Genomic DNA, 25181 nt, shown 5'->3' with positions numbered 1-25181 from the left:
TAAAATTGGGTGTAACTAGAATTATATGGGGTGAGACTAGAAAAAGTCTTATTAAAAATAGCGCACAAGTCACTTTCTTCGTATCAACATTTAAAATAAAATAGAACTATTTTCACGGAAAAAATAAAATAGAAATATGAAATCATAATTTCAATTACAATTATCATTCTTTCAAAAAAATTACAACAATCATGTTGCAAAAATAATACTATTTGATTTTACACAGTCCTTAGGGGCGTTAGGAGGATTGTTGACTATGTGGGATCCGACGAAGGTTGAGGTGTGGTCTTCTGGTAGTTTTGATCATGTTCTCAGCATTCACGGGAGGTTTATCGTTTCTGATGAGGAGTTTTATTTGTTTAATGTGTATGCTCCGTGTGATGGTACTGCTAGACAAGTGTTATGGGATTCGTTATTGACACGTATTCAGGCGTTAAGAGGGAAGAAGGTGTGTATTTGTGGTGATTTTAATGCGGTCAGATGTAGGGAGGAAAGGCGTTCAGTAACACATGCTGGTGGGGTGGTGGATTATGCGTCCTTTAATAATTTTATTGATGAGAATGCTCTGTTGGATTTACCGCTGTGTGGCCGTAACTTTACTTGGTATAAAGGTGATGGAAAGTCGATGAGTCGTATTGATCGATTTTTATTGTCTGAGGATTGGTTCTTGGTGTGGCCTAATTGTTTACAGTTTGCTCAATTAAGAGGGTTATCAGATCATTGCCCTCTGCTTCTTTCGGTTGATGAAGATAATTGGGGACCTCGTCCTTCCCGTTTTTTGAAGTGTTGGGCAGATACACCTGGATATAAACAATTTGTGAGTAATTCATGGAAGTCCTTGCAGGTCGAAGGTTGGGGAGGCTATGTGCTTAAAGAAAAATTCAAGCTAATCAAAGCGGCTCTGAAAACGTGGCATGCATCGCACTCTCAAAACCTGTCTGCGAAAATTAATTATTTGAAAGACAGGCAGGCGATTTTAGATGGTAAAGGGGAATTTGCGGCTTTATCTGCGGATGACTGTGATGAGCTTCATGAAGTTTCAGCTAATATTCATTCCTTGTCTCGTTTAAATTCTAGTATTTGTTGACAACAATCGAGGAATTTTTGGCTCCGTGAAGGTGATGCGAATACAAAATATTTTCATTCCATGTTGTCTGTGCGCCGTCGACGCAATGCCATTTGTTCTGTTTTGGTTGATGGTGTGAGGATTGAAGGGGTTCATCCTGTTAGGCATACAATTTACACTCACTTTGCCAATCATTTTATGTCGCAAAATGAGGTGAGACTGAGTGTGTCTAATCTTCGGTTTCGTACGTTGTCTGTGGTGGAGGGTGGGAGCCTTACAAAACCTTTTACAGTGGACGAAGTTAAGGAAGCTATTTGGGATTGCGAGAGTTTTAAAAGCCCGGGTCCAGATGGGGTCAATTTTGGTTTTATTAAGGACTTCTGGCTAGATTTGAAAGTTGATGTTATGAGGTTTGTATCAGAGTTTCATCGCAATGGCAAACTGGCTAAAGGTATAAATTCAACTTTCATTATTCTAATTCCGAAGGTGGACAACCCTCAGAGACTTAATGATTTTCGTCCAATCTCTTTGGTGGGAAGCATGTATAAAATTATAGCAAAACTGTTAGCAAATAGATTGAGAATGGTGATAAGTAGTGTGGTATCTGAGAGTCAGTCTGCTTTTGTTAAAAATCGCCAAATCCTTGATGGTATTCTTATAACTAATGAGGTTGTTGACGAGGCTCGAAAATTCAAGAAGGGGCTCTTGATGTTTAAAGTGGACTTTGAAAAAGCATATGACTCCGTTGATTGGGGCTATTTAGATGCGGTTATGAAGGGTATGTCTTTTCCGGTTCTGTGGAGGAAATGGATTAGAGAATGCGTGGGTACAGCCACAACTTCAGTTCTTGTTAACGGATGCCCCACTGATGAGTTTCATTTACACAGAGGCCTTCGACAAGGGGATCCCCTTTCCCCTTTTCTGTTCTTAATTGCGGCTGAAGGGTTAAACATTCTGATGAAATCCTTGGTTGATAATAATTTGTTCACAGGATATACGGTTGGTACGGTAAATAATGTGATGGTTTCTCATCTCCAATTTGCTGATGACACGCTGTTAGTAGGTACTCTTTATTTTTGGATCCATGTCTGGTTTGAAGGTTAATTATCACAAAAGCTTGTTGGTGGGTGTTAATATTTCTGACTCGTGGTTGAATGAGGCGACAGCGGTGTTGAGTTGTAAGGTGGGAAAAATTCCTTTTATGTACCTAGGCTTGCCTATTGGTTGAATGAGGCGACATGGGTGCTGAGTTGTAAGGTGGGAAAAATTCCTTTTATGTACCTAGGCTTGCCTATTGGTGGTAATTAGCGGAGACTATCGTTTTGGGACCCTATTGTGAATCGAATTAAATCTAAACTGTCGGGTTGGAATAGCAGGTTTCTCTCATTCGGTGGCCGCTTGATCCTTCTAAAAGCAGTTCTGACTTCTCTACCTGTCTATGCCCTTTCCTTCTTCAAAGCTCCATCAGGTATAATCTCTTCTATTGAATCTTTATTGAATAAATTTTTTTGGGGTGGGAGTGAGGACTGTCGCAAAATTACTTGGATAGGTTGGAATACCTTGTGTTATAAAAAGGAGCATGGAGGTTTGGGGGTTAGGAAATTGAAGGAGTTTAATATTGCTTTACTAGGCAAATGGTGTTGGAGGATGTTAGTCGATGGAGAAGGTTTGTGGTACCATGTTCTAGTCGCCCGTTATGGCGAAGTAGGTGGGAGGTTGGAGGTGGGGGACCAGAGTGTTTCTTCTTGGTGGCGTGACATAGGTCGGATTCGTGATGGTGTCGGTGAGTCTGGTGGTGGGTGGTTCGGCCACAATGTTATGCCGAGGGTGGGTGATGGGGCTGAAACTTTGTTTTGGTTGCATAGGTGGATGGGTGGTATTCCGTTTAGTGTACGGTTTCATCGTTTGTTTGACTTGGCTGAGAATAAAACCATTACGGTGGCTAACTTGTTCTCATTGGGTCTGGAGCGGCAAGGGGAGGGGTGGAGTTGGAGACGCCGGTTGTGGGTGTGGGAGGAGGATATATTAGAGGAGTGTAGGCCTTTACTATTTGATGTTTTGTTGGTTCCAAATGTTGCAGATAAATGGGTTTGGCTTCCAGACATTGCTGATGGGTATTCTGTGCGAGGTGCCTATGACTTGTTACTTACTTGTGATAACTCTCAGATGGACAAGGCTTTGGAATTAGTGTGGCATAAACAAGTTCCGTTGAAGGTCACATTATTTGCTTGGAGACTCATTCGAGACCGCTTACCTACAAAAGCTAATTTGGCTATGCGTGGCATTATTGCATCGGACGACGTTTTGTGTGTTTCAGGTTGTGGTAATGTGGAGACAGCAGAGCATCTTTTTCTCTCGTGCCCAGTGTTTGCATCATTATGGCAGCAGGTGCGCGAGTGGATTGGGTTCATTGCGGTGGACTGTAATAATATTTCTGATCATTTGGTGCAGTTTTTGTACATGACAGGTGGCGGTAAAGCTAAACGCTCTTTCATGCAGCTTATTTGGTTATTATGTACTTGGGTTATGTGGAATGAACGTAACAACCGTATGTTCAATAATGTTGTAACCCCTGTTCCCCGTTTGTTAGATAAGGTAAAATTGTTATCTCTTGGGTGGCTCAAAGCAAAAAATGCCACGTTTGTGTTTGGTACTCAGAGGTGGTGGTCAAGCCCTTTAGCTTGTTTGGGCATTGGCTAATTTTTGTTCTCTGCTTTTGTGTACAGACTTTGTAACTCTGTAGTGGTTACCTAAGCACACCTTGTGCTTGGGAATCGCTCTCTGGTTTGGCTATAAAATTTCATTTTAGTTTCTTCAAAAAAAAAAAAAAATACTATTTGATTTTGAAATTTGAAACATTATTTTTCATTAATACCCGCTCTGTTATTCCTTATAGATATCTCAAATTATCTGTCCTTTAAAATGTATTAATTTTTTTGAAGGACCGCATCATGTATTAATTATTTTCAATAATATACTCTTATTTGTTGTAATATAAGGGTATAATTGGAATTATAACAAATTCAGCCCAAAATCTCTATCTCTTTCATATATAATATTGATAATATTGTTGCTATTGTTTTGTCAAAAAAAATATTGTTGCTATTGTAGTGGGATATTTACTATTTCAATGACCTTTAATTTTTTAATATTTAAAGAATATTATTAAAGGATAAAATAGTAAATAAAATAGTTTAAATGAATGGTAAAATAGGTAATGAAAAAGTTAACCCAATTCATGTATTTTAAGCCTATTTTCTTTATATACACTGGCGGAAAGATGGGCACTACCATGCTCGTTTGTCCACTCTTTTAACTACGCTAACGTGTGTGTAAATTTTATTATGTTTGTTTGCATAATTTTGATTACAATTTTTAAATATTAATGAAAATTATTCTATATCGATTTATCTATAAATTATTGTCAAAGCATATAACGAAATTATTTATCAAATCGACGTATTTTGGTTTTCCTATATATAAAATAAAAATAAAATAACGATCATTTATTGTTTATTCTAGTAATACATAGTAAAATGATAACAAATATGTATAAATGACTTGTTATGTAAAGGAAATAACCTATGATTGTGATAAAATAATATTATAAAAACAACATTTTTTTTTGTAAAGTCTCCATCTCCTCCTTGTATTTTTTTGATGAGATTTTTTCTTGAATTTTAAGAAACTCCTCTTGATAAAGCTACGTATAATTGACCATGGCTGTCCAGCTTGGTAATTAAGCAAGGACATCCCACAATACGTGATGTCAGCACCAACTTAGCAAAAAATATAATTGACCATAACTGAAAACATGTTGTGGAAGATATATTCCAACATTGGGAATGATATGTCCTTGTGACTTATTTATGGTAATAGCAAAACTTAATCTACCATAAAATTGTTTTTTTTTTGGTCTAGTAGCCTAGTGGCTAGAGCTCACACATATAAATGTGGAGAAGTGGGGTGTCCGGGGTTCGAACCCCGGCCCCTGCATATAATATGCAATATCCAAAAAATTGTTATCTATTAAGCACAAAAGGAAGTCCTGAACTCACATTTGTTTTTAATTCAAGTATGGGCAAGAATGTTTTTTTTAGCGTTGTTTCCAGATAATATTTCTACATCTAACATATTCATAAACAATCCATATTATAATAATCGTGTCCCATTACACGGGCCATATTTAGGGTCTATGTTTCACAACAACATTAAAATTCATGCATTTTTCAGTTAAAAAAAAAAATTAAATCTTATGAGTTTTTAAATTTTTTACATTTAATTTTTTAATCGAAGAAAGCATGATTTTTTTTTTATCAATACGTGAATTTGTATTTTTTTAGTCCTATAGTCAAATGTTTTGGTTATTCATCATCAAATTGTAGAACAACAACATATATGAAAAAGAAATTAAAATCATCAAACTTTCAAAAAAAACAGACAAATCTCAATGACCCAAATATATGGATCATAATAAAATATTTTTTGGGAAATAAACTAAATCAAACAAATATTAATGATTCCATAATAATTCCAAAATAAAATATTTTTTTATTTTTTTGGAATTTTATGATTACAACCGTCGAGAGCATAGTTTTAAAACCCGGTCGAACCGGTCCGACCGGGAACCGGTGGGCATAGCGGTTCGATCCAAATATCGGATCGGCTGTGTAATTAAACCGGTGGAAACCGGTGAAACTCGCTAAAAACCGGTTAAAACCGATGACTCGGCCGGTTTTCTGAACCGATCCGGTTTAGTTAATATTTTAAAATTTTATGTGTAGTATCATTAATTAAAATCCATTTATACACGTATTAATGCTTCATTACGTCCTGTTTAATGTTTTAGTTATTACCAGTTTTCTATGCTTCAGCTCTTTTACTTGGTTTATTACTAATTAATACTAATTAATTATTTGTGCCTTAGCTAATTTGTAGAAATAATCTGAATTTGAAATTTTTAATCTGAATTTGAAAAATTCAAAAGTTGTAAGAATCGAACCATGAACATCTGATTGAATCACATAAACCTTTTTTTTAGGAAAGAATCACATAAACTTAACCATTTAATCTGAATTTGAAAAATTCAAAAGTTGTAAGAATCGAACCATGAACATATGAACATCTGATTGAATCACATAAACTTTTTTTTTAGGAAAGAATCACATAAACTTAACCATTACAACAAATATTTGGTTGTGTTAAGAAATGTAATATTATAAAGTATATGTAAGTATATTACATCTTCATTTTTCCCATTATGAACACGTAGTATTTTTTTTTTCTTTCAAGACAAGAAGAGCACATCATTAAATAAATTATTTAAACAATAATAATATACATATCATCTCTCCCTTAAAAAAATATACACAACATATGTATTTTTAGAAAATCTACATATTATGTTAATATTAATTTTGATAGAATTATGTTAATATTAATTGATTCTTTCTTTCAAAAAAAAAAATGTTAATATTAATTGATATGCAAACAAAATTTATTTTCTGTCAACAAAATATGACTCTACTCTTTAGAAAAATATAGTTATACAAATATTAATATACACATTCCATGTTAGTTTTTTAGTTTTAAAGTAGCCGAGTCACCGGTTCAATCCGATTTAATATGGTTAAATACCTCTTAAAATTTAATCTTAAGACCGAGTCGTCTAACCGAGTTATTCGGTTTAATCCGATTCAGTCATTCGGTTCAACCCAATGGTTCGACCGTTAACCCAGTGACCCAGTACCCTTGCCGAGTCGATGACCGAGCCGAGTTTTAAAACTATGGTCGAGAGAACATGAATGAGTTAAAAGAGTAACAAAAATTTGTTTTGGTAATTCGATTTCATAATCAATGATCCAAGAAAAAATATTTTACCTCGCATATGTTAAGAGGACTCACGTATGATAAGAGTCGCTATTTTACTCTCTAGTTGCTCCTTTGAAAATATTTTATCTCAGTGTATTATTGATATTTTTTCCTTTTTTTATGGATTATATTTATAGTAACATATAATTTTTTTGAACAAGTATAGTGACATATACTTGATCTAGTTTGTTACATTTTTTTAATATTTAAATTCTCTCTCATCCATTATCCTTTTTAAATGATAAGAAAAAAAAAAATTCGGACATATACAATTTGTTACATTTGGCTTGGTCAAAAAAAAGTTTGTTACATTTGGTTTTAATATTTAAAGAAGTAAAAACCAGTTCAAAAGAACCTATTTTCTTTATAATATAGTATAGATTATAGATATTACAAGGGTTTTTTTTTTTTTTAAGACCAAAACCAAAAGTTGGTACGATTGCAATGATTTTTTTTTTGAAGAAACGTTTGCAATGATCAAATGCATATTTTAGCCGTTATTTCATAATATTGCGCACCCACACGCTTTTCCCCTCAAGTTTCTATACACATGCCTAGATTATATCTGAAATTTAAATTAGTATTTATTACTATTTTATTAAGTAATAAAAGCTAATCATCTGTTTTAGGTTACCTTAAGAAAAGCTAATCATTTTTTTAGGATACCTTAATAAAAGCTAATAATTTTTTAGGGTAACTTAATAAAAGCTAATTCTTAGTGTCCTAAAAAATCCAATGCTTCTAATTCAGTTCCTTCTTTTCCAATCCAAACAAGTTGTCATGTTTCTAATTCAGTTCCTTCTTATCCCCAAAAAAAAAAACCTCGTGCACTCAAATCTTTATGAATTAATAGTTGCCTATACCAGAATTAATAAAATTCAAAATTCCATTTATAACTTTATTATCATAACCATTTTTATCAATGGTTGAAATAAAATTTGATAACCTGGACAAATGCCACTATAAAATGATGTCGACTACAAAGAAAAAAAATGTGCAACCCCTTCAAACAAGGCAGCAAAAGTAATCAACCGTTATTACGATGAACATAATATTATTATTATCTATTGTAATTGTGTCTAGCTCGAGTCATTGTATCTATCTCATGTCCATTAAATAGAAAGAATCTCAAACATTTGTTATGTTGCTATCAATGTCATGTTACCTTTGATTTATAGGCATTATCATTATTTTATTACTTTGCTGTGTTTTTTTTTTTTTTTTCCAAATATAATTTAAGGTTTTATCTTAGAAAGTTGGATATTTTAACAAGTATCTAACTATGTGGTGTGTTATATGTTGGAACAGCCGTACCATGAGGGGTTTTACACTGTGCTTAGTCTCTTTCTTGGTTCTCTTTGGATCCTGGTTTCAAAGGTTTGTAAATGTAACTATAGAACCTTCTTTTGGTTATTTGCATTTACATTCGCATTGGCATTGCTTGCCATTGGAGGTTGCTTTTGAAAGAAAGTTTTTAATAATCACACTTTAAATCATAAATATAGTGTCTGGTAGTTAAATGTCTGTTTGGGGAAGTTATATTTAATATGAGCAAGGTCCTTGGAATCAACTTTTGAAATCAATAAAATAAAATTCATTTTGGACCAAGGACCTTTGAGCCAAATAATCCAGGAATAATTATCTACATATATATTTCAACATTATGTTTATTGCTACAAATTAATGTTACTTTGATTTATTAAAGAAGCTTCGGCGTAGAACCGTGTGAAATGATTTTTAAATCTCATAAGCATTAAGCAAGCTTCAATTTTGTCATTATTATATTTGCCATAATTTATATACGAGTGTGTCATTTCAGTGTGTCATCACAAAATGTAACTAAGAGTGACATACAACAAGCTACCTTTCCACCAAGAGGTTGGAATTCCTATGATGCCTTTTCTTGGATAATTTCTGAAGAAGAATTCTTACAAAATGCTGAATTAGTTTCTCAGCGTCTCCTTGCTCACGGATACGAGGTATAAATACTGAAAGGAACTATTATTTGTGGTTGCTTTTACTTTCCGTGTTAGCAATACTTTTGTTATTGATATTGATTTATTTATTTGTTTCTACATTTGTAGTATGTTGTCGTCGATTACCTCTGGTATAGGAAGAAAGTCCCGGGCGCTCATAGTAATTCTCTTGGATTCGACGTGATCGATCAATGGGGAAGGATGGTCCCTGATCCAGTAAGGTGGCCTTCATCCAAAAGTGGGAATGGATTCACTGAAATAGCTAAGAAAGTACATAGCTTAGGTTTGAAGTTTGGAATTCATATTATGAGAGGGATTAGCACACAAGCTGTGAATGCAAACACCCCTATCCTAGATACAACAACGGTATTATTTTGATTTTCTGCTATAAATTTATCCTCTATATATTTATGCATTATTAATTCACAAGTACATCACTAGATAAACTCAAATAAACAATTTCAAAATAAGGCAATTCAAAGAGACACATAATCTAATTTTTTTTTTTCCTTATTGACCTTTTCTTGCGATTTCACAGGGTGCTGCTTATCAAGAATCTGGTCGAGTATGGTATGCAAAAGACATAGCAATCCAAGAAAGGCGCTGTGGATGGATGACCAATGGTTTCATGAGTGTAAATACAACGTTAGGAGCAGGGAAAGCATTTTTGAGATCCCTTCATGAGCAGTATGCTGCTTGGGGTGTTGATCTTGGTACTCGCACAACTAACTAACTGTCTCAACATTTTTATCATGTCATTGAAGACAATCATGATGATTTTAAATCTATAAAGTATTTATTTGGAATTGCATTATCATGTTATATACACAGTTCTGCCTATGCTTTGCAGTAATTTTGAAAGATTTTATGACTTTCTTTCAGTGAAACATGACTGTGTGTTTGGCGAGGACTTGGATTTAAATGAGATAACCTATGTATCTGAGGTAATCTTCAGTTTCCAGTTTCTTATTTTCATCGCTACTATTTTCTCATAAATAAACACTCGAGATCTCAATATTTTCGCTATGATTATCTACAAACTTATCAAACGACATGTCGTGCCAGGTTCTCAGCAAGGTTAATCGCCCCCTTTTGTATTCTCTATCTCCCGGAGTCAAGGCCACACCAGAGCTGGCCAAGCAAGTCAGTGGACTAGTCAACATGTATCGCATAGCAGGAGATGACTGGGATGTATGGGGAGATGTCAAGTCTCATTTTAATGTATCAAGGTGATAAAGTTGTTTATACTTTATATAGATGTTAAAGATGTTTTTATTAGTCTTTGAAATATGTTGCAATAATGCCACTTCTTTGCTTGTGTTTTGTTATTTTACCATCAATTCAACATTACCTAACTTCAGTTCATTAAATTCTGAATCAGGGACATGGCTGCAGCTAATTTGATAGGAGCAAAAGGTTTAAAAGGGAATTCATGGCCCGATTTGGATATGCTACCATTTGGATGGCTAACTGATGCAGGTGATAAAACTCGGAATTTAGAAAATGTGAAGCATTCTCTCTTAATTAAAAGACTTGTTGAAATATGGATTTTGAACCTTTTTTTTTTTCTTTTTATAGCTGTAAATGAAGGTCCACATAGGTCTTGTAGGTTGACACTAGAAGAGCAAAGGACACAGGTATTGATGGATAGTACACTTGAGTTACTTATGTATTTTCATGCATTATGATATATGCTGATCAATTCATTAAAATCTCACAGATGACTTTATGGGCTATGGCAAAGTCTCCCCTTATGTATGGAGGCGATGTGAGGAAGATCGACAATGCCACATACGAAATTATCACGAATCCTACCTTGTTAGAGATTAATCATTTCAGCTCAAATAATAAGGAGGCATGAACCATCTATTTTAATTTTTTATTTTTGGAAAAATAATTGGCATGTGAAGGATAAACTTAACACGAATATTAACATTTTTAACCGCAATGACAGTTTCCTTATGTCACGAAGAATGAAACGCGTAATCAAGTGAAAGAGATAAGATCTAAGGAAGCCCCAATGCAATCTGTAGAAGGTGAACTTTAGAACTTATTATTTTTTGGGTTATGTGATCTTTCTACCTTGTGTTTTAGTACTCATAATGCAAGATGGACACTGCAGGTGTATCTAATGCTACTTCGGCTGACATCCGCTCTTGGATTGCTACCGGAAGAAAAGGAGAAGTGTATTTGGCTTTCTTCAATCTAAGTGAACAAAAGACACCAATATATGCACATAGATCAGACTTATCAAAGGCTTTTACCGGCAAACGCATCCGTTCCTGTAAAGGTCAGGAATTATGGAGTGGAAAGTATGTTGCAACAAAGAAAGGTTCAATATCAACGGACGTGGATGTTCATGGATGTGCACTATTTGTTCTAAATTGCAAGAGTTTGGCTTCCAATTATTGACTCATTATTTCTCTATTTAATCACGCAAGTAGTTTGGCTTCCAATTATTGACTCATTATTTCTCTATTTAATTATGGCCGATTAAGTATGCTCCTTTCAAGTGGTGTTGCACATTTTTTCTTCTATTAATTCCTTATATATTAATTGAAAATTAAAGACCCAAAAGGGTATAGTAGCACAAACAATTAAAATTAAGAAAGCTAAAATATGTTACCAATGAAACAAACAAACTGATATTTAGTTTGATAAAGAAATTCAATAAAGAAGTTGAAGATTGAGTAAAGGTCAAAGTGCCAAACTAGAAAGTCACTAAAAAAAAGAAACAAAAACAAAAAAACTAATAGTAGAAGAGTACAATACATCAAAATAAATGTTTCAACATTGCAGCTGATTCATTCATTCAAATGCCCATTGATTTTCCTTACGAACTTATTCCTCTTCCTCCGGAGTGTAATCATTCTGGATGTGAAAAGTCTCACGAATTTGCTCCGGTGTCTTCCCTTTGATCATGTTCGCCACAGTCTCGCAGGTAAGATCCAGCAAGCTCTTGATATCCAAGTAGTTTGCAGCAAGAATGAGATCGAAAAGCGTACCCTGCTCAACCTTCACGAATTCACCATCCCAATTCTTGAGATCATCTTCTGAAGGTTTTTCATCATCTGCGGCGGCAGCATCCACATGCTTTTTACAGTATTCAATCACCTTTGCCAAAATCTGTCCGGTCACATTCTAAACTGGGATAGCGTTGTCGGCACAATCGTCTTCGATCATGTGCTTGATCGTCTGCGATTTAAGCGCCACCGCCTCAGAAACCTCGAAGGTTTCACTGTCGGAACTCTTGAGAGTGATCTTCTTGGTAGCTGAAGACATAGCAGCGATTGAGCAAAGGTGTGTGAAATCGCTAACCCTAACTTTCTTCTTGTAGGTGTGTGAAATCGCTAACCCTAACTTTCTTCTTGTTTGTGAGACTGATTGAAGTACTTCTCTTATTTATAAGCAAAGCGTTTTTGTATACGTATTTTTTAACAAAATCTTTCTTAGATTCCGTCAAAAAATATGGAAGATATAATAAACTTTTTTTTTTAACGAAAGATATAACAAACTCAACAAAAAAGAGGATTTTTGGTGGTGTCCAGGATTCGAACCCCGGATCTTGCATATATTATGCATTGTCCTTATCAACTTAGCTAAGGTCACGGGGACACAAAAAGGAGGATTTAAGATATGATATAACAAACTCATTAGTATTTGACTGATTTCAAATATATTTAAAATAACAAAATCCTTTTTTATTTTATGTACAAGTGAGTCACATATTCCTTAAAATCTATTAAAAAAATAAGGCTTAATCGCAGTTTACGCCCCCCAACTTTCACGAAGTTGCGATTTTGGCCCCCTAAGAAAAAAAACTACAAAACCGCCCCCTCCCCAAGGCAAAAAAAATAACACGTGGCACCTCACTTAGGGCGCCACGTCAGCGTAGACCAAGTCGAAATTGGCCTTGGGGGCCAAAACTGCCACATGTGCAAAACTTAATTAGGGGGCGGTTTTGTAGTTTTTTTCTTAGGGGGCTAAAATCGCAACTTTGGAAAAGTTAGGGGGCTAAAACTGCTAATAAGCCAAAAAAATAATTAAAAATATAATATAATTGTTAATTGATTATTTCCTATGGAAAAAATTAGGCTTAGATGCATTTTATACCCTTAACTTTCAAAAAGTTAAGATTTTGGCCCATAATAGAAAAATAACAATTTTGTCCTATATCTTTACGCAAATAACCTCTTTTGACCTCTATCTATACAAATATATGCTCTTTTGGCCCCTTATCATTACAAAAAGTTACGATTTTGGCCCTTGTTTTCGACCAACTAGCATCTCCTAAATAGTTTTGCATCGTTTTGTAAAATTAGCCAAAAAATTAATAATTGATTCTTGGTTAATAAGTATCAACATAAGTTTCATGACTGGTACGTTGTAATCTATACATAAGATTCATTAGTTAGAGTTGGAATTGGAGGCGTAATTTATTCTATTGGGAGTCGGAGTACATATTAAGAGATGTTCAATTACAATCAAATGTGCAGGATAGTTGGATATGGTTAAATCTCACAGTGAAATTTGGGCAGCCATGCCAATATTGTGGCAGACCTAAGCAATTGGTCTAGTCTAGTACCCTCAAAGGGGATCGTCATGGTGTGGTGTATATGCTTAAGGGCGGTCTTCCAACAAGGGAGTTGCTGGTGTGTAGGGGTATCATTGACAGTAATGCAGGCAACTTCTATGGGTTAGGGGGTCGTGATCTTCTTTGTGAACTGTTTGGAGTGATATTTTAATTTTGGTAATCTTTGTTTGTTTATTTGTATGTGCAGGCAATGCTCCTTTAGTGTGCAATAGAGGCAATGTTTGATTTGCAGCTAAGGTTGATGAAATTGCATAAATATGACAAGGGGAAAGCGACAAAGTGTCCTTCTTCATCTAGATTGAAAACAACGTCTTTGGATGTTCCTGTAGTGATGATAATGGCCATTGCGACCTCACATGTCAAACTTGTTTTGGATTCCAAGATACATCCTTGCTTCAATAGACTTTAGTAACATTGTTTTGAAAAGAGCAAGAAGTAAACTATTCTTGAGAATTCTTTTACACCAGCCTAGGAGGCAAAAGAGCATCCGTATGTGAAAATACTCGACGATGATACTCTCCCATGGGTAAATTATTGAATCTTTCATCCTCTATGTCTAACCATGTTGTTATCTTAGTAGAGACAAATATAAAGGTTTCGAAGGTCGATGCAACTATAATCACAATTTCAGTCTTTCGGGACAAAAGTTAGCCCATCTAATGGTCCCCCATGGTCCAAACTTTAAAAGGCATAAAGTGTAAATATTTGTCTTAGGTTTAGGTGCTCAAGATTGAAAGGGGAAAATTTGATGCGAAGGAGAGTAGTGTATGAAATGCTATCACCGATCTATTTTACAAATTGAGGATTTCAACGAGTTTGACCATAGAGTTGGCCGTCAAGACTAAACAAGTAGGTGATATGGGTTAGGAGAGGAATGATTTTACGGATAAGGTGAAGGACTTAGAGAGGTTGAAGAAAGTGACTGAAGATGATTTGAAATCGACCAAGGAGAAAGCCTCATAATTAGGGATGATCGACTCTACTTTTAACTCGTCGAAAATAGGGTGGGGCATGACAATTTAGGTGTCCGAATTTAAAATGTCAGTCTGTCTCTTGGCGGGCATGTGGCTGGCAAGTCGATCTGTTAAATTGTTTTTCTCTCTCTTTCATTCAGATGAATCATGAAAGTTCATAATTCATTGTTGTTAATAATTAACAAAAATAAAATAAAAAATCTTTCTAAAAAGATCTTGAGTTATTAACACGATTTGTCTTTTTTCTAAAGAAATATGATTTATTTTTGTTATTAGTGAAAAGGGCTCCAATACAATTGGCAACATCAAACTAATGATTTAGTGTTATAACTCACATCATTTATGGCTAAAAACAATAGAAATATGGCAAAAAAATATATTAAACTAGCATGTGGTCAGCCATGTCTTCGCTTTTTTAATAGGTTTGGAGGGCTAACGTAAGGGGCCAACTTGTAAACCTCAACTCAGCCCCTCCTATAATGGTAGGTTAAACGGGCAAGTCTGACAAACTCAACTCATTTTGCCATCCCTACCCACAATGGAGGATATCAAGAAAGGCTAAACTTGAGCTCGAGGCCAAGGTTCGTCAGCTTCATGAGGAGGCATCCAACAAAGGGAACATCAATTAAGAGCTATCAATGAACATAAACCACCTTGAGGACAACCTATTGGAGATAAGTCCACATGCCTTTAATAATCATGTGAACCAGATAAATCATTTGAACCCCGAACTTGAGATGGACACCAAAGGGATCCACCGACTGAATTTTGTTGCGAACGGTGATTGGGTCATCCCCAAAAGCTTTTAGGACGATAAAGAGGATAAGGAAGTTTAGTTTCCTTTTGGTTGTAATTGTACTTGTTTTATTTTGGATAATTTTTGTATGAACATATCCAGAGGACTTTTGTAAAGAGAATTTTTTTTAAAGTATTTAATTATTTTGTTTCTTATGTGCTTTCTTAAACTTAAACATTTTGTCCTCGTGAGCTTAGCTCAGTTGGTTGGGACAATGCATAAAATATGCAAGGTCTAGGGTTCGATTCCCGGCCACCACCACAAAAAAAAAAAAAAACTTAAACATTTTACAACAAGTTTGTTTTGTGTTCAAAATTTTCATCATGATATGGAAATTGAATACTTAGCCATCTTAAGTGGTGGATTTTGTTGTACAATTTCACACTCCTCGAGGAGACAGAGAGCTTTAAATCTCGTCGCAGTAGTGAATGGATTCATCTCGATTTCACTGAAGCCGACCTTATCACGGGGATAAAAAGTCTCTCTGGAGAGTGGTCATTCTTTGTGTGACCACCCATATTTATGATTTGGGGTTCTTGTTGTAGACAGAGTACTTTGTAGTTTTGAGACTTGCTCGTTTGACCGACTTTATGTCATTAGTAGGTGAAGGAACGTTAGTTTGTATCTTTTTGCATAAATATTTTAGGAAGAAACACAAGTGTACTTGTATGGACCCTGAGGGCACAAGTTAAGAAGCTAAAAATGGAAGTAAAACATAATTTCTATCTTAAAAACATAAGATTTTAAATTTTTAAAATATATAATTCACAATTTCCAATAAAATGTTTCTATATTTAATCTCTTAGCTTGTGCCTTAAGGACACAAGTTAACATTTCCCTTCTTTTAATAATCTTTAGTCACTCACAAACGTCTTAATTGTATTATTGCAAATACATCAAATCTAGCAGTTCTTCAATTTATATGTGTTTCATGTCCTTAAAAGTGGCTTTCCAAGCAAAGTTTGCACGACGTATGCTCATTTTTCTTATTTTGACTATAATTTGATAAGTTTCTTCCCAATAGGGTGTGATCTTCCCCTATGTGTTTTATGAGTATTTGATCATCCTCTTAAAATTATCTTTGGTTAACGCAATTGTTGTATCTTTTGCAGTTCCTTGTTTGATAATGGCCTCCATCAGGGAGGCATTGTTACAATTTTTATCTAGAAAATCAAGCTCTTCCCTTAGGAATTATTTTTTATCTTCGAGACCTAGTAGGTGCGTTGTTCTCCAATTGACTTCCCGTATTTCGACAAGGATGACTGATTTGGTTCCATATGTAAAGCGATATGGTGATTCTCCTTTGGTTGAATGTGGAGTGGATATGTTCTTGCAGTATTGGGTACAGTTTGTCGGCCCAATTTCCTTTGGCTTAATCGAGTCTTCTCTTTAATCATCGAAAAAAACATGATTTACTGCTTCTACTTGACCATTCATTTTGGCATGCTCCATTGAAGTGAGCAGCTTTGTTAACTTTAACTCTCTGAGGTATTCTCCAAATTTCCTATCTGAAATTGCGCTCTATTGTTGGTAACTACGACTTTTTGGATTTGAATCTTGCAAAATGTTTATTTTGAAGAAATGAAGCATATGGTTCGACTTAATTATGGGTAGAGCTTCAACGTTTATAAATCAGTTTTATTTTGCATATTACAAGTTTTTTTTTCTTTTCTGTGACGACCAAAATCAAAACTCGGTACGTTTACAATGACCAAATGCGTATTTTAGCCGTTATTTCATAATATTGTGCGCCCACACACTTTTCCCCTCAAGTTTCTATACACATGCCTAGACTATATTTAAAATTTAAATTAGCATTTGTTGCGAATTCGATGAGAAAACACACCAATAACAAACTTGATGTGTGGAGCAAGGGATAATCAGGCAACCAAAATCAAAGTGTATGGAACAGTTATAATCACAAGCCAAAAGTAGAAAAACAACAGCGAGAGAAAAGGAAGAGAGAACACAAAAGAATTTGTTGACCCAGTTCGGTCCAAATTGACTTAGTCTGGGGGAGAGAGCAGCCCTCCGTTCCACTATATGATAGTAACGTTACAAAAGAGATATCAATGGGTTACAAGAATAAGTCTCCCGCCTAATTCTACCCAAATCCCAGCCTCTTCCCGTAACCAAGAGACTCAATCCTAATAGTGTTTCCCAAGTTGAATCAACCCTCAAACCCTAGTGTTTGTTGCCAAAGAGACAAACTCTACACAAACCCTAGTTTTGTTGTTGTCTTTCTAAACCCTTGTTTCAGCCCCCTTTATCTCTCTCAAGGTTTACACTGATACAATGTCTATATTTATAGTAAAAGCAATCCCTCATAAATTGGAACCAAATCTCAAGCTGAAAAATACGTATTTATTTTATACATCAGCGTACCATCGTAGTACGATTTTCCACATCGTACTACAATTTTTCCAGAATGAAATTGCCAAACCTGCTCCAAAAATCGTACTACGATTTTCCAAATCGTGCTACGATGTTGACAGCTTCCAGACTTCAATTTCTCCAATTTTGAGTCACTTTCACAACAATCTCCACCTTGACTCCAAATTAGTGATGATGCCAAACCATCAACCACCATGCTGCTCTTTCCCTTGCTTCCCACTACACCAAGTAGCTCCACAAGTTTACACCCTAATCCCTTCAGCCATTGGAATGTCTTCCGCCTTCTCGAAGGTACTTGCAGTCCAACTACGCTAGGAATTTTAGGTAGTTCCACAAGCCTTTACCTCAACCTCTTCAGCCATCGGAACGTCTTCTGTCTTCTCGAAGAGTCCTTGCAGTCCAACTACACTAGGAGTTTTAGGTAGTTGCACAAGCATTCACCAAGACATCTTCAACACAGGACATTTCCCGCTTCCTTGAAGGTCTCCTTGCATCCAATCACCCTTGGCCTTTTTTTAGGGTAATCCCGCAAGCCGTGCTATACATTCTTCAACATCCGAAATGCCTTCCATCTTCATGAAGAAATCCCTTGCTCACCATAGAGCATATCACCCAAGGTCCTCCATAGTCATACCATTACCGGTGTGTTCAACTCCACCTCAAGCTGAGCGTACTCTACCTCAACTAGCAAATGCGTACATCCCACTATGTCTTCAACCTTGAAACTCCACCTCAACAGGTAGATCATGAGTATTGTTGCCTCCGCCTCTCCAGACTGATCATGAGTATTCTTACCACCGCCTCTCCAGGATGATGTTGAGTGTTTAACGTCTCTCCAGACGATTACCGCTTCACTAGGCATCAATCCCAAGGTGACCAATATCACCTTCATCCTCCAAACAACACCACACCATCAGAGCACCTGCATCCTCATAACCCTCAGTGACAATTTGTGCGGAGTTACCATTAATCTACGGACAATCCTTCATGAAGTGACCCATCTTGTGACAGTTAAAGCATTCAAACTTTGACCTTTTACTACTCTTTCTCCGGTTACCTCTACCTCCACCATTCCCTCTTGAGACACTTAGGCCTTCACCGTTTTAATAAACTCTCAAGTCCTTGGACTTGGTCAACTCCTTGGTTCTCAAAGCCGCTTGAACTTCTTCCAAGGTAACAGTGCCTTCTTTGCCGTAGAGCATGGTATCTTTGAACGATTCATAAGATTTCGGTAGAGCACACAACAAGAGTATAACTTTATCTTCATCCTCAAGATTCACCTCAATATTCTCCAAGTCATCAAGGATTTTGTTGAACTCCGTAAGTTGCTCCATGATGGCCTTTGACTCCACCATCTTGAATGAGTAGAGTTGTTGCTTTAGGAATTGCCGATGACCCAAAGACTTTGTCATATACAAAGATTCCAACTTTGCCCACATTGATGCCGCAGTTGGTTCCTTTGCTACTTCTCTCAAAACTTTATCCCCGAGGCACAAGACAATGGCACTCCTGGCCTTGTCCACCATCTCGGTCTTCTCCGCTCGTGACATGGTGACCGGTAACGAACCTTCACCCTTCAAAGCTTTCTCACACTTCTGCTGTATTAAGACCGCTTCCATCTTTACCTTCCATAACCCAAGATCGTTATCTCCGGTAAACTTCTCAATATCCCAATTCGAACCCATGGTACTAGATTATCCTTTGACCCTTGCCCCACGGTGGGCGCCAATTGTTGCGAATTCGATGAGAAAACACACCAATAACAAACTTGATGTGTGGAGCAAGGGATAATCAGGCAACCAAAATCAAAGTGTATGGAACATTTATAATCACAAGCCAAAAGTAGAAAAATAACAGCGAGAGAAAAGGAAGAGAGAACACAAAAGAATTTGTTGACCCAGTTCGGTCCAAATTGACCTAGTCTGGGGGAGAGAGCAGCCCTCCGTTCCACTATATGATGAGTAACGTTACAAAAGAGATATCAATGGGTTACAAGAATAAGTCTCCCGCCTAATTCTACCCAAATCCCAGCCTCTTCCCGTAACCAAGAGACTCAATCCTAATAGTGTTTCCCAAGGTGAATCAACCCTCAAACCCTAGTGTTTGTTGCCAAAGAGACAAACTCTACACAAACCCTAGTTTTGTTGTTGTCTTTCTAAACCCTTGTTTCAGCCCCCTCTATCTCTCTCAAGGTTTACACTGATACAATGTCTATATTTATAGTAAAAGCAATCCCTCATAAATTGGAACCAAATCTCACGCTAAAAAATACGTTTTTATTTTATGCATCAGCGTACCATCGTAGTACGATTTTCCACATCGTACTATGATTTTTCCAGAATGAAATTGCCAAACCTGCTCCAAAAATCGTACTACGTACGATTTTCCAAATCGTGCTACGATGTTGACAGCTTCCAGACTTCAATTTCTCCAATTTTGAGTCACTTTCACAACATCATTTGTTAAAATTTGATAAAGTTTAAATTAAAATTTATAATAAAAATAAACTATTTTATTAAGTAATAAAAGCTAATCATCTTTTTTAGGTTACCTTAAGAAAAGCTAATCATTTTTTTGGGTTACCCTAATAAAAGCTAATAATTTTTTAGGGTAACTTAAAAAAAGCTAATTGTCAGTGTCCTAAAAAATCCAATGCTTCTAATTCAGTTCCTTCTTATCCAAACCAAACATGGTGTCATGTTTCTAATTCAGTTCCTTCTTATCCCCAAAAACACCTCGTGCACTCAATCTTTATCAATTAATAGCTGCCTATACCAGAATTAACAAAATTCAAAATTCCATCTATAACTTTATTATCATAACCATTTTTATCAATGGTTGAAATGAAATTTGATAACCTGGACAAATGCCACTATAAAATGATGTCGACTACAAAGAAAAAAAATGTGCAACCCCTTCAAACAAGGCAGCAAAAGTAATCAACTAATAAAACCGTTATTATGATCCTCTTCATTTAATGAACATTTCATTTTGACAAGAGATGGACACAATGGCTCACAATGACAATAATAATATTAACATAATATTATTATTATTGTAATTGTGTCTAGCTCGAGTCATTGTATCTATCTCATGTCCATTAAATAGAAAGAATCTCAAACATTTGTTATGTTGCTATCAATGTCATGTTACCTTTGATTTATAGGCATTATCATTATTTTATTACTTTGCTGTGTTTTTTTTTTTTCCAAATATAATTTAAGGTTTTATCTTAGAAAGTTGGATATTTTAACAAGTATCTAACTATGTGGTGTGTTATATGTTGGAACAGCCGTACCATGAGGGGTTTTACACTGTGCTTAGTCTCTTTCTTGGTTCTCTTTGGATCCTGGTTTCAAAGGTTTGTAAATGTAACTATAGAACCTTCTTTTGGTTATTTGCATTTACATTCGCATTGGCATTGCTTGCCATTGGAGGTTGCTTTTGAAAGAAAGTTTTTAATAATCACACTTTAAATCATAAATATAGTGTCTGGTAGTTAAATGTCTGTTTGGGGAAGTTATATTTAATATGAGCAAGGTCCTTGGAATCAACTTTTGAAATCAATAAAATAAAATTCATTTTGGACCAAGGACCTTTGAGCCAAATAATCCAGGAATAATTATCTACATATATATTTCAACATTATGTTTATTGCTACAAATTAATGTTACTTTGATTTATTAAAGAAGCTTCGGCGTAGAACCGTGTGAAATGATTTTTAAATCTCATAAGCATTAAGCAAGCTTCAATTTTGTCATTATTATATTTGCCATAATTTATATACGAGTGTGTCATTTCAGTGTGTCATCACAAAATGTAACTAAGAGTGACATACAACAAGCTACCTTTCCACCAAGAGGTTGGAATTCCTATGATGCCTTTTCTTGGATAATTTCTGAAGAAGAATTCTTACAAAATGCTGAATTAGTTTCTCAGCGTCTCCTTGCTCACGGATACGAGGTATAAATACTGAAAGGAACTATTATTTGTGGTTGCTTTTACTTTCCGTGTTAGCAATACTTTTGTTATTGATATTGATTTATTTATTTGTTTCTACATTTGTAGTATGTTGTCGTCGATTACCTCTGGTATAGGAAGAAAGTCCCGGGCGCTCATAGTAATTCTCTTGGATTCGACGTGATCGATCAATGGGGAAGGATGGTCCCTGATCCAGTAAGGTGGCCTTCATCCAAAAGTGGGAATGGATTCACTGAAATAGCTAAGAAAGTACATAGCTTAGGTTTGAAGTTTGGAATTCATATTATGAGAGGGATTAGCACACAAGCTGTGAATGCAAACACCCCTATCCTAGATACAACAACGGTATTATTTTGATTTTCTGCTATAAATTTATCCTCTATATATTTATGCATTATTAATTCACAAGTACATCACTAGATAAACTCAAATAAACAATTTCAAAATAAGGCAATTCAAAGAGACACATAATCTAATTTTTTTTTTTCCTTATTGACCTTTTCTTGCAATTTCACAGGGTGCTGCTTATCAAGAATCTGGTCGAGTATGGTATGCAAAAGACATAGCAATCCAAGAAAGGCGCTGTGGATGGATGACCAATGGTTTCATGAGTGTAAATACAACGTTAGGAGCAGGGAAAGCATTTTTGAGATCCCTTCATGAGCAGTATGCTGCTTGGGGTGTTGATCTTGGTACTCGCACAACTAACTAACTGTCTCAACATTTTTATCATGTCATTGAAGACAATCATGATGATTTTAAATCTATAAAGTATTGATTTGGAATTGCATTATCATGTTATATACACAGTTCTGCCTATGCTTTGCAGTAATTTTGAAAGATTTTATGACTTTCTTTCAGTGAAACATGACTGTGTGTTTGGCGAGGACTTGGATTTAAATGAGATAACCTATGTATCTGAGGTAATCTTCAGTTTCCAGTTTCTTATTTTCATCGCTACTATTTTCTCATAAATAAACACTCGAGATCTCAATATTTTCGCTATGATTATCTACAAACTTATCAAACGACATGTCGTGCCAGGTTCTCAGCAAGATTAATCGCCCCCTTTTGTATTCTCTATCTCCCGGAGTCAAGGCCACACCAGACCTGGCCAAGCAAGTCAGTGGACTAGTCAACATGTATCGCATAACAGGAGATGACTGGGATGTATGGGGAGATGTCAAGTCTCATTTTAATGTGTCAAGGTGATTATAAGTTGTTTATACTTGATTATATAGTTGTTTAAGATGTTTTTATTAGTCTTCGAAATATGTTGCAATAATGCCACTTCTTTGTTTGTGTTTTGTTATTTTACCACCAATTCAACATTACCTAACTTCAGTTCATTAAATTCTGAATCAGGGACATGGCTGCAGCTACTTTGATAGGAGCAAAAGGTTTAAAAGGAAATTCATGGCCCGATTTGGATATGCTACCATTTGGATGGCTAACTGATGCAGGTGATAAAACTCGGAATTTAGATAGTGTGAAGCATTCTCTCTTAATTAAAAGACTTGTTGAAATATGGATTTTGAACCTTTTTTTTCTTTTTATAGCTGTAAATGAAGGTCCACATAGGTCTTGTAGGTTGACACTAGAAGAGCAAAGGACACAGGTATTGATGAATAGTACAACTGAGTTACTTTCTTATATATTTTTGATGCAATTATGTGCTTGCATGCATTATGATCAATTTATTATTATCTCACAGATGACTTTGTGGTCTATGGCAAAGTCTCCCCTTATGTATGGAGGCGATGTGAGGAAGATCGACAATGCCACATACGAAATTATCACGAATCCTACCTTGCTAGAGATTAATCATTTCAGCTCAAATAATAAGGAGGCATGAACCATCTATTTTTATTTTTTATTTTTGTAAAAATAATTGGCATGTGAAGGATAAACTTAACACGAATATTAACATTTTTAACCGCAATGACAGTTTCCTTATGTCACGAAGAATGAAACGCGTAAACAAGTGAAAGAGATAAGATCTAAGGAAGCCCCAATGCAATCTGTAGAAGGTGAACTTTAGAACTTATTATTTTTTGGGTTATGTGATCTTTCTACCTTGTGTTTTAGTACTCATAGTGCAAGATGGACACTGCAGGTGTATCTAATGCTACTTCGGCTGACATCCGCTCTTGGATTGCGACGGGAAGGAAAGGAGAAGTGTATTTGGCTTTCTTCAATCTAAGTGAACAAAAGACACCAATATATGCACATAGATCAGATTTGTCAAAGGCTTTTACCGGCAAACGCATCCGTTCCTGTAAAGGTCAGGAATTATGGAGTGGAAAGTATGTTGCAACAAAGAAAGGTTCAATATCAACGGACGTGGATGTTCATGGATGTGCACTATTTGTTCTAAATTGCAAGTAGTTTGGCTTCTAAAATTATTCTTTTAAAAGAAAAAATGGCACATTGTTGACTCATTATTGTAAGAGCAAGAACAACACATTTCATTGTTTGTTTCATTTGTTAATAAAAATTATGGCTGATTAAGTATGCTCCTTTCAAGTGGTGTTGCACATTTTTTTTTCTTCTATTAATACCTTATATATTGAAAATAAAAGACCCAAAAGGGGCATATCAAGTATAATAGCACAAACTAAAAAAGAGAGAACTTAAATTCTAGACCACATCCAGATTATAAAGAGCAAATTTAGCAATGCAGGGATCTAAATGATTTCCATCTCTATTAGTATTGAAGAAAGAAAAATAAAAAAGCAAAAAGAAAAAGGAAAAAATAAAGCTCAAGTATTTTATTTTGATAAAGGAAAATATGTTACCAATGAAACAAAGAAATTCAATAAAGAAGTTGAAGATTGAGTATAGGTCAAAGTGTCAAACTAGAAAGTCACTAAAAAAAAGAAACAAAAACAAAAAACTAATAGTAGAAGAGAACAATACATCAAAATAAATGTTTCAACATTGCAGCTGATTCATTCATTCAAATGCCCATTGATTTTCCCTACGAACTTCTTCCTCTTCCTCCGGAGTGTAATCATTCTTGATGTGAAAAGTCTCTCGAATTTGCTCCGGTGTCTTCCCTTTGATCATGTTCGCCACAGTCTCGCAGGTAAGATCTGGCAAGCTCTTGATATCCAAGTAGTTTGCAGCAAGAATGAGATCGAAAAGCGTACCCTGCTCAACCTTCACGAATTCACCATCCCAATTCTTGAGATCATCTTCTGAAGGTTTTTCATCATCTGCGGCGGCAGCATCCACATGCTTCTTACAGTATTCAATCACCTTCGCCAAAATCTGTCCGATCACGTTCTGAACAGGGATAGCGTTGTCGGCACAATCGTCTTCGATCATGTGCTTGATCGTCTGCGATTTAAGCGCCACCGCCTCAGAAACCTCGAAGGTTTCGCCGTCGGAACTCTTTAGAGTGATCTTCTTGGTATCTGAAGACATAGCAGCGATTGAGCAAAGGTGTGTGAAATCGCTAACCCTAACTTTCTTCTTGTAGGTGTGTGAAATCGCTAACCCCAACTTTCTTCTTGTTTGTGAGACT

General features: G+C 35.6%; 4 protein-coding genes and 2 pseudogenes across 4 annotated transcripts; 4 read left to right on the top strand and 2 right to left on the bottom strand.

Moving 5' to 3' along the window:
- Nucleotides 1-256: 256 nt before the first annotated feature.
- Nucleotides 257-1087, top strand: LOC146933583 (uncharacterized). Its single transcript, XM_085707843.1, has one exon. It carries the CDS (start codon nucleotides 257-259, stop codon nucleotides 1085-1087), a length of 831 nt encoding a protein of 276 aa, XP_085563969.1.
- A 60-nt stretch (nucleotides 1088-1147) lies between these two features.
- LOC146933582 (uncharacterized) lies at nucleotides 1148-3766 on the top strand. Its single transcript, XM_085707842.1, has 2 exons — nucleotides 1148-2074; nucleotides 2642-3766. Exons 1-2 carry the CDS (start codon nucleotides 1148-1150, stop codon nucleotides 3764-3766), a joined length of 2052 nt encoding a protein of 683 aa, XP_085563968.1.
- Nucleotides 3767-7906: 4140 nt separating this feature from the next.
- On the top strand, nucleotides 7907-11425 carry LOC146933581 (alpha-galactosidase-like). The gene is made up of 12 exons (XM_085705384.1): nucleotides 7907-7960; nucleotides 8246-8314; nucleotides 8757-8916; nucleotides 9022-9279; nucleotides 9452-9626; nucleotides 9796-9857; nucleotides 9979-10142; nucleotides 10295-10392; nucleotides 10492-10550; nucleotides 10634-10768; nucleotides 10868-10949; nucleotides 11036-11425. Exons 1-12 carry the CDS (start codon nucleotides 7908-7910, stop codon nucleotides 11323-11325), a joined length of 1605 nt encoding a protein of 534 aa, XP_085561510.1. The 5' UTR covers nucleotide 7907; the 3' UTR covers nucleotides 11326-11425.
- Nucleotides 11426-11533: 108 nt separating this feature from the next.
- LOC146933580 (SKP1-like protein 1B pseudogene) lies at nucleotides 11534-12306 on the bottom strand (annotated as a pseudogene).
- Nucleotides 12307-20584: 8278 nt separating this feature from the next.
- On the top strand, nucleotides 20585-24166 carry LOC146933579 (alpha-galactosidase-like). The gene is made up of 12 exons (XM_085705382.1): nucleotides 20585-20606; nucleotides 20964-21032; nucleotides 21475-21634; nucleotides 21740-21997; nucleotides 22170-22344; nucleotides 22514-22575; nucleotides 22697-22860; nucleotides 23018-23115; nucleotides 23212-23270; nucleotides 23367-23501; nucleotides 23601-23682; nucleotides 23769-24166. Exons 2-12 carry the CDS (start codon nucleotides 20971-20973, stop codon nucleotides 24038-24040), a joined length of 1527 nt encoding a protein of 508 aa, XP_085561508.1. The 5' UTR covers nucleotides 20585-20606; nucleotides 20964-20970; the 3' UTR covers nucleotides 24041-24166.
- Nucleotides 24167-24477: 311 nt separating this feature from the next.
- On the bottom strand, nucleotides 24478-25158 carry LOC146933578 (SKP1-like protein 1A pseudogene; annotated as a pseudogene).
- Nucleotides 25159-25181: the final 23 nt, after the last annotated feature.

Source organism: Medicago sativa, chromosome 4 (genome assembly GCF_051527215.1).
Source record: "Medicago sativa cultivar Bolivia chromosome 4, Bolivia_mono, whole genome shotgun sequence".
NCBI classification, from domain to species: domain Eukaryota; kingdom Viridiplantae; phylum Streptophyta; class Magnoliopsida; order Fabales; family Fabaceae; genus Medicago; species Medicago sativa.
The sequence above is the reverse complement of the archived record's forward strand: the minus strand, read 5'-3'. Positions and strand labels throughout refer to the sequence as shown.